Here is a 9980-nt window from a genome sequence, read left to right as displayed (position 1 = left end):
CACCCCCTCGTGCTTTCTTCCCCCCCCCCCCGCCGTGCCCCCCCCCCGCGCGGCTGTATTAACTTCAGCCATGTGAATATTATTTTCATTAAAAAAAACACACCCACAAACTAAACCCTTGTTCCAGCGAGACGCCCCATTTGAAGAAGGCGCAGCGTTGCGAAAGCGTTAAAAATAGCTTGCCAGTCATGTCGACATCCTGTAATTTTATCGCGGATCAGATTACAACTGTCATACTGTACAGACCTTTTATTTCCCTGTATAGTACATCATGTTTACTTTTTTTAAAAGTGTGTGTGTGTGAGGGGGTGCAGGGGGGTGGGGGTGGAGTTCAGCGCCGCGGGCTTCGGTGCCAGCGGCGTAAAATCCAGAGAGAGAAAATTGCACCATTTTCTATCAACACTGCAAAAAGGAGTGGGGGGGAGAGAAAGCGCCGTTTTATAGGGCTGCTGGTGGGAAAGCAGCGATCGCTGCCGCTGGATCCGTTCTGCTGTTAGATTGCATTTGCTCGCTTTCCCCCTGCCTGCCCCCCCAATCCCCCCCCCCATTCTGGGGCTCTTAAGTTTTCTCGGGGTTTGCGTAATAACTCTGCATGCAGAACAATCCATAAATAAACCTCTCCCCCCCCCCCCCGCCAGTGATTGTCTTACAGTTGGCCCACAGTCCCCTCCGCCTCGAGTCCCAGGCAGTTGCATTCCGGATTGCATTGGACCTAGTGGATCCCCCCCAATATTAATGGGAACGGAGCACACTGTATGCTTTTTTTTTAAGTAGTCATCTAGCACTGGATTATATAAACACATTAGTCTGGGAGCGCACCGTTGCTCAGGCTCTGCATTGCAAACACGTATCTCGTCTGTGCGTGTGCATGTGCCTCCGGAATTACAAGAACGCGCTGCGCCGATCCGCGCAGAGCAATCCGCCGCCCCCCCGCTCCCTATATATTGATTTCATTGTTCTAGCCTCTTATAAATGCAATCGCTGCTTCTCTCTGTGTGTGTGTCTCTTCCTCCTTGCTTGCAAAGTCCCGTGATCGGTGTGCTTGTGTGTTCTCTCGCCACTCCTTTTGTTTGTGTGTGTGTGTTGCAAAAGAGAACAAATGCATTAATATTTATATGTTTATATAATCGCACGAACCCCCTGTCCCCCCCCCCCCCCCGTCCTCCTCTGTTAAAATACTAGCACCGGGCAGCTAATCTACCCGATTAAGTTCCTGAGGGAGGGGGGGGGAGAGAAATATGGCAGTGAGGGAACGTAATTTAACTATCAAACAAATCTACATGTCTAATAAAAGCAAATCTGCTAAAGAGAATTAGAAAGAAGAACAGCGCCTCTGACTCTCTGCAGGAAATGTTCTTTATATTAGACATATACAAGCAGGTCCTGTCAGATGAGCAGCTCAGCCAACCCGCCTTGCAGCCTGGCAAAAATGGAACGACCCCTTTTGGCGGCGCTTTGGGGGCTCCGAGGGGGTGCCACCGAGTCCCTGCAGTGATCCGGCTGCCCTGAGATTTTTACAAAGGCTTCCGATCCCGATTTTGCCTTGATCTGATCGCCTCGCCGCCACCGTTCGCTTAGGCATTGACCTGATCGCCTGTGCACGCGGGCAAGAATTTGGGGGAAAGCCTCGCGTTTTCTAAATGACTGGAAAGTCGGGGGTCGTGAGAAGAGCGGGGCGGGATTTCGGGATATTTTGGGTGAGCCCGAGGGGTAGGATTCAGGTTTTATATTGAGTCTGGGCGCCGGCTGCGGGGAGAGATCGCTTTTCCCTGCCAGGACCTGATGCAATCCATTCAAGCCAACAAGTTTGGAGAGAATGTTGAGTTCAATCAATTCAGAACGTCGAGATGGAGTCCAATTCAGTTCAGGTATTCGGTTCTCCTCTCCCCTCCGCCTCTGCGCCCCAGATCCCGGCACCCCGCGCCCCCTGGACACCCACCTCCCCCTCCCCCAAACTTTCCAAGAACTTTCCCTCTTCTAATTTCCATTCTCCTCCTCCCTCTTCCCCCTTTTTAAAAAAATATGCCCTTGCTGATCACATAGGGAGAGACACAAATTATTATCATGGTGCCTTTGATCGGAATCTCCCCCCCCCACACACCGGAGGATAACCAGCCAGTCTCCCCAGACAAGCTTGCCCCCCTCTTTCATTTTGATATTATTTCCACCTTAGACTGGGTCTGTTGTAGAAAGGTGTCTCTCCAATATGTCCTGGTCAGATTTGGGTGGTTAAGATTATTATTTTTAATTAATCGATCCACCGTTGCTGATATGTGCCCCCCCCTCAACCCCCCCTTGCTTATTTTATTTATTTATTTTTTCCAGTGGGTCGGCTCCCCGTGCGGCTTACACGGACCTTACATTTTCTACAAGGCTTTTCAATTCCACCTGGAAGGCAGACCGAGGATTTTGTCCCTGGGCGATTTTTTCTTTGTACGCTGTAAGCCGGAGGATCCGATGTGCATAGCGGAGCTCCAGCTCCTCTGGGAAGAGAGGACTAGCAGGCAACTTTTATCCAGCTCCAAACTTTATTTCCTACCCGAAGATACTCCCCAAGGCAGGAGCAGTGACCATGGCGAGGGAGTCCAATGAAACCTTTTCGGCGGCGGCGGGGTGTGTGTGTGTGTCTGTGTGTGTGTGTGTGTACGGGTGACATGGTTGTGTGTAGCGCTGCTGCTGTGGTGGACTGTTTGCTCCCCCTTCCTCCTCCTCCTCCGGCTTGTAATGTTTATTAAAGGACAAGATTGAAATGTCCCCTTTTCTGCCGGCAACGTGAACGGCTGTGCTTTTAAAGGGCTAGCGCCACGGGAGAAAAAGCGACTTGCGGCTCCCTGCCCGTTGCCAAGCTGGGGCTGTCATTTGGAGAGAGGAGAAAAAGAGGGCTCGGCAGAACGGGGCATGTTTTCAAGCCGCGATCCAGCAACTTGGTATCTTGTGTGTTGAAGGTGATCTTTACTTACATCACCCCCCCCTCCCTCCGCCTCCCCTCCCCTCCTCTGCTCCCTCCCCTCCCCTCCCCTCCAACGTTGCTGTTTAAACGGCGTCACATGCTTTACTGATTCGCTTCATTTTCAGAGCTTGTTTCTCTTCTTTCCCCCCCTCACCCTCCAAAGTGGATCTAAATATCATTCACCTCGAAGGATCGGGGTGTGTGTGTGTTTGAAATGGAGGTTTGTTGTGTATGTGCTTTGGGGGGGGGTGCTCTCTTGGAGTATTTTGAGATGCGGGGGGGGGGAAGCAGGCGGAAATTACGAAAGGGGAGGCGAGCGAGGTGAGATCAAAAGCGATCCTCTCTGGCAAAGAGAGAGAGAGAGAGAGAGAGACGTGTTGAATAAAGTGATAAATGACAGGTACTGGAAATAATGCATTCAGAGAACTCGCAGCTCTGCCTGGGCGGGTTTTCAAAGCGGCTCCGGTGTGTAATAACCAGCACAAACACGTTAAGCATTAACAGCCAGCTCGCTCTGCCGCCGAGCGACAGTGTGGTGCCTTCCTCTGAGTGGGACCACTTTAACACAATTACTATTTAAGAAAACAAAACACACAAAAAAAGGCTGAGCATTTCCCCAGAAAAGACAGCGTGGTGGTGGGAAAGAGGAGTGAATGGCCCTGGCTACACACCAGTGTTCCCTCTAAGCCGAGTTAGTGTGAGTTGGCTCAGCATTTCTTAGCCTCCAGCGCACACATTTTTGTCCGAGCTCAGGAAGGAGGGCTCCAGAGCAGACTCATTTATGCAGAAGCCCAAATCGCTCGCTCACAACTTTAATGCCAGTGGCTCACAAAGTAGGATTTTTGCTCACAGCTTAGAGGGATCATTGCTACACACACACACACGGCTTCCACCGTAGATTTTCTTCCCCTTAAAGGCTGCACGAGATCTCGCTGTAGGCTGGAGCCCCCTTGAGTAGAGTGGGGGTTTACTCTAGAGTAACCCAGCTGTGGCTTCGGTCCCGAGCGTGTCGAAAGCTTGGCTCGAGCTCCCTCTGAATAGCCAGCGGTAGGCTTCGGTCTTGCTCCGAGGAAGAGAGAGACAGAGAGAACACCTTCACAATCTCCCATTCAGGAAAAGTTTGGGGTCTTGGAAAGTACCCCGTGGTCGTGGCGGGAGGCAAAAGCGGGATCCCGCGGGTGTGTGTGTGTGTGTGTGTGTTGTAGAGTTCAAAGCTGGCTCCCCGCCCCCCCTTATTCTTCCTCGAATAGAGAGACATGCATTGCAAAGCCGCATCCTCCTCGGCATGATAATAATAATACACGGCGGCCAGATGTGGGCGCTTTTGCAGGCGCGATCGGTGGGGGGGCTGCCTCCTGTCAGCAAAGACACCCCCCCGTGCACGCCGCCGCGACCCCCCCCTTTCCCTTTGCCACCCCGGCTGCCAGACCCTTCAAGGATCGATAGGCTGATGGAGTTAATTGTACTTCCCCCCCCACCCCCGCCCTCGCCCGGAGAGCGAGTCATTAATTCGGATTACGTGTTCCTTAATGTCTCTGCCGTGTGTCATGTTTGCCGTACAGGAGATATTGGCAAAAAAATATAAATTTCAAGTTTTGATCTTTCACAAGCCCTTGTTGTAACCTGCAGTGTGATCAGATCCCGCAATTCTTAGCAAAGGGTGTAGTTTTGATGTCTTTTTCCCCCCCCCCCCTTTCCTGAGTTAACATTTTGGAATATAGATAAGTTCTACAGGGACTCTAGAAAGCATAAAGTGGGCGACCTTCTCTCTTTCAACTGTGCTCCCCCCCCCCTTTACACTGCAGCTGTCTTTCCTCCTCCCCTCCCTCCTTTCAGGAATATTTATTATTTGCTTTTCAGATTTATTGCTACAACATGGTCTGTGATCTGGAAAGGGGAAGGATTAAATATCCTCTCCCCCCCCCCCCCAAAAGAGGAAGGCTACAGGAATACTAGACTGGGCACTAAACCAGACAGGAAATGATTGAAAATGCTGCTAAATCATTTGCGGGTAACTTTGGTTTGGGTTAAGATATTGGAAAATGTAAATGGTATGTTATGTATACATGGCTGACTTTTCAGGTCTGTTCCTCTGTGTGTTACTCTAAAGTAAGTTGCACTATCTTTAATGGGGTTGACTCCCAAGGAAGCATGGATAGTATTTTGCATTCCTGGTCATTTATATTTCCTTTAAAAAAAATGTGTATAAGTGATGGCTCTCCACCTTCTTAGAGCAGGCTCTGATGAGTAATCAGGTTGTTTACAGTGAGATTACAGGCTCTGGTGTGTAGAGGTATGCTGCAGTCCTAAACAGAGTTAGGCCCTTCTGGACCAACTAAAGTCAGTGGGCTGACAAAGGTGTAACTCTTTTTAGGACTGCGCTGTTGGGATTTCAGTGAGCCAAAGCAACTGTCCTTAGAGTAGCAGGTCGCCCGGTCTTGTGCACACTTGGGAGGGAGGAAAGAGGAACATACTTCTGAATAATTATGCACTGGATCAGGCCGCAGGATTAAAAAAAAAATTCAAAATCTCTGGTGGTGAATATTTATAAGCTAGTCGAGTTCTGCGTCTGTGTATTTTTTTTAATGAGAGGGTTTAGGAAGGGTGTGGGGGATGGGCCACAAATCATTTTAATATGCTTTAATGACCATCTCATGTTATTGTGGTATGAACATCAGAGAAAATTAATCTTGCCATTACAAGACCAGAATGTTCCTTAGATTCGCTAATGCTCATCTGCATATACATTCCTAATAACTACGCCTGATTTTAATTATTTTCTTTTTTTAAAAAAAAATGCAAACTGCTAACAATTAGCTGAATGATTACAGTGATGTATTTCATCAGGTTTCCAACTTTCATGTGTCTAAATTATTCAGCCTATATGAAAATCAGTTTTTTAATTTTTTTTTTAATGGTGTTGGAGGCACGCCTTGAAAAGATGCAAATGTCCCCTGTTGGAATGTTGGTGACCAAACTGTGGAGCAGGTAGAAAGTTGGGTTCCTCCCCCCTCCCCAAATGCAGTTCAGTTGTACACGCCAGTGATGTCATTTCCCCCGCTGGCCTCAGCTAGTCATTCATTAGCAGAGTAGCAGCAGCAGTAGTACACAGTGATACTTCGCTGGCACGGAGCCTACAGAAACTCGCACTGAGAGCCAGGGCCTAGAGAGGGCAACATAACACACTCATTAAGAACCGTACTTGGTTTTCACTTTACTCCATTAACTTGAGATTCTGATTTTTAAAAAAGAAATCATTGATTTTAAATTGTTTTGTTTGATAAATCCTGTTCCAAAATGTGCGGTGCAGAGACCAGAAAGGGGGGTGGGGGTGGGGGTACTGATTGGCAGTTTGTTACTTAAGGGAAAGATTTCAGCATTCTTTCTCGGTACAGAGAGCAGTTATTTCAAGTAACTTAACCACAGTAATAATTCTTTTATGTAAATGACATCAACAGCTATTTTTGAAGCTGAGAGAGAGAGAGGGGGGAGGCTGTATTTAACTGAGAGAAATCTCATGTAACCCTTTGTGTGGTTGCATCCTCCTGTCTGTGAAAAATTGCACTGGGGATGTTGTATACAAAAAAAATAACATCTGGATTAGAAATTTAATTATGCAAGGACAGTGGGATAAAAGGTGGTTGAACCCTTTTTTTAAAAAATGGGATTATAAATCTTGCAGTGTCAGAGGTTTGGGGGGAGGTCAGAGGTCAACAGGAGCACTTGCTGTGAGTAAAACTGATTATTAGCAGACCCGCTGGATCTTATCAGGAGCTGGTATTGGGCTGCATCAAAGACTCGCCCTTTGTCACTTGTAGGGATCTTGGCTTGTCAGAATTGTAATGTCTTAGATGGGGCCACCGATTGATGGAAGCCACAAAAAATAACTGTGTTAGGGGAACTGTGTACTCAGCAAATGGGGTGCATCGTTGGCTGCTTTGGATAAGAAATGATGCCTATGAAACTCGCATGGAATCAGCCGTGTGTGCAAATCTGTACGGCCCATGCGTATGAGTGGTGAAAGGAACGCATGCGCATCCATTGTGTATAGTAGATTGCTTGTGGGTTTCATTCGACCTATCCAGAAAGTGACTTGTCTGTAGGTTGTGTGTCACTGCCCTTATAGCTGGATCCTGTGCATTTACTCATGCGTACATCCCACTGAGGACTTCCTGACATGTTCTGGTAACGCTGCCAACGGCCTGATCGTACATGTTTTTACTTGGCGGTCAGTTCCACTTTGTTCAGGGGGCTTGGTCATCAGATCTGCGGCCTTAACAAGTTGTTTCAGAGTATATACATCTCAACTGATTGCTGTATGTTGCCTTGGATCAGTGTTGGGTAGAAGCAGGGGCTTTTGAAGTGGTGCGGTCAAGTCGTCCCTCTTTATATTTAATCTGTAACCCGTTGAATTTATATGTAACCAATTAACAGCTAGTGTGGTGTGGTGGTCAGAGTGTCAGACCAGGACGTGGGAGACCCAGGTTCGAATTTCCACTCTGCTGTGGAGGCTCACTGGGAGACCTTGGGCCACACACACTCTCAGCCTGACCTACCTCACAGGCTGGTTGTGAGGGTGCATGGAGGGGAGGGGGTGTTAGCTGCTTTGGGTCCCCACTGGGGAGAAACCTGGACTGAATGAAGTAATACTAGAGGGATGAAGTTGAAGTAATAAATAGATGATTGAAGTACATGAATAATACTTGTAAAGGTAGAAGAGCCCTGATTGAGTCTCAAGGACTAACTACATGATTGTAACAAACCCCAAAGAGCTGCTGTTTGTAAGAAAAGCATTTGTAACGGGAAATGGCTTAGGGGAAGGAATAATTTGGTGCAGAGGAACTGTGGGTATGGAAAGGACTAAGCACCTAGAGAAGCCAGGCTGGCTGTGATGAGGGCCATGGCCTTTTCAGTGGTGGCTCCGCACTGGTGGAATGAGCTCCCGGATGACATCAGGGCCCTGCGGGACCTTTTACAGTTCCGCAGGGCCTCCAAGACGGCGCTCTTCCACCAGGCCTTTGATCAGGGAGCTGCCATCAATAAATTGAGGCCCTGGCCCCAATATAGATGTCAGTTTAACATCACTGTTAACAGCCTGTCCAGACTATGATGTTAGCTGATTATGGGTTAATGCTGGAAGCTGCTGATACCCGCCACCGGTTATGAATTTGCACTAGCACTTTATGCTATCTTTTATAATAATTTTGTTGTGGTTTTATTGAATGTTGTATTTCAGTTGTTTAATATATTTTATGTAAGCCACCCTGAGCCTGCCTTGGCAGGGAGGGTGGGATACAAAATCAAATTATCATCATCATCATCAGGGGTCATTTCGTAGAAAAAGAGCTAGGGGGACTCATTAGCATAACTCATTAGCATATGCCACACCCCCTGACATCACCGGAAGTGTGTCCTCCCCACAGCCGGCGGCGACCTCAAGCGGGCACCAGCAGGGAGCTCCAGGCCCTCCCCTCCCACACCGCACCCGGGGGGATGGCGTCCCCCCGCGTCCCCCCCAAATGACCCCTGATCATCTTCATCATCATCATCATCATCATCATCATCATCTTCATCATCATCTTCATCATCATCTTCTTCTTCATCATCATCTTCATCATCTTCTTCTTCTTCATCATCATCTTCGTCTTCATCATCATCGTCTTCATCTTCTTCTCCTCCTCCTCCTCCTCCTCCCTTCCTCTGCCATGGCTCCACACCAAACTGGTCCCTTTGGATACTTTGTGTGTGTTTGCAAGCAACATGGAGTTAGGCCTGAAAGCTCCACTCTGTATTGTGGGTGTATCTGGGACTTGACTGTGGGAACTGTCCCTCCCACTTTGACTTGGCGTGTGAGTTGGTTGTTCAGATCTATCCATGAACCATTGAGAGATGCCACCCGGACTTCTTCGGACACCTGCCTCAGGTTACATCGAGGGCCTCAGGGTTTGCACAGAGTTCTTCCTGGATCTTGTCAACCTCCTGCAGATGCTACTAAGTTGGGATTCTGGTTTGAGTGGTCTTGCCTGCAAGCCCCTTAGTCCATATGGAGAAGGGCCGTGGCTCAGTAATAGAGCATATGCCTGGCATGCAGAAGGTCCCAGGTTCAATCCCTGGCATCTCCAGTTAAAGGATCTGGCCGTCGGTGATGTAAAAGGCCTCTGTCTGAGACCCTGGAGAGCCGCTGCTTGTCTGAGTAAATACTGACTATGATGGACCAAGGGTCTGATTCAGCGTTCGTCGGGCCATTTTAATAGTATGGAATTTAGTGCCATTCCTAGATGTCAGTCTTGGCATGCAGAAGGTCCCTGGTTCAGTTCCCGGCATCTCCAGTCAAAGGATCTGGCATTAGATGGTGTAAAAGACTTCTGCCTCAGACCCTGGAGAGCTGTTGCCAGTCTGAATAGACAGTATTGACTGTGATGGGCCAAGGGTCTGATTGACTATAAGGCCGCTTCATGTGTTGTAGGACCATTTGGATGGTGTGGAATTTGGTGCCATTCCTAGATGTTGCTGAAGTCTAGAGGTCTAGATGAAGGTTCAGAAGGCACACGTCCTCCCTTGGACTGCTGTGTAATAAAAGAAATAACTACTGAATTTATTACAGTACATAAATCAAGCCACTCTCATACGTAGCAGCTGGGCTGGAAAGGAAAATAGAAGTGTGATACACTTGATACTCTAGACCGGACAGCGATTTGGCCTTCCTGCGTAGTGAAAGAAGTTCCTACTCTCGTCCCTGGGATGAGGGTTCTAAGATGCGTGGTGTCTGGATAACAGATTTCGAAGGATGATAGATTATATGAGATTCTATGGAAGCCGTCAGTGTTTCAGCAAACTGTTATTCTGCGCACATGTCGCTGAACTTCATTTAACGGGGCTTTTTTTCTTTAAGGTGCCACCAGACCCAAAGCGCGCTGTTCCAAAAGGACATTTGTGCAGTTAAAAAATTTTCCGGGTTACGCAACGATGTGCATTACGTTAACTAATGTGAAATGTGACTACAATGTGGAGAGTAAAGTCAAAGGAAATC

At 48.2% G+C, this 9980-nt stretch overlaps 1 protein-coding gene across 1 annotated transcript in view; it reads left to right on the top strand.

The window, feature by feature from the left end:
• The first annotated feature begins 1847 nt into the window (after nt 1–1847).
• The window catches only part of ARID5B (AT-rich interaction domain 5B), a 261009-nt gene continuing 252876 nt past the window's right edge, over nt 1848–9980 (top strand). The window contains exons 1-2 of the mRNA XM_015410813.1: nt 1848–1868; nt 2326–2583. Of these exons, the coding sequence (XP_015266299.1) occupies nt 1848–1868; nt 2326–2583 (279 nt within the window). The remainder of the gene's footprint in view (nt 1869–2325; nt 2584–9980) is intronic.

Source organism: Gekko japonicus, unplaced genomic scaffold (assembly GCF_001447785.1).
Source record: "Gekko japonicus isolate JY-2015 unplaced genomic scaffold, Gekko_japonicus_V1.1 scaffold42, whole genome shotgun sequence".
Lineage (NCBI taxonomy): Eukaryota > Metazoa > Chordata > Lepidosauria > Squamata > Gekkonidae > Gekko > Gekko japonicus.
The sequence above is the reverse complement of the archived record's forward strand: the minus strand, read 5'-3'. Positions and strand labels throughout refer to the sequence as shown.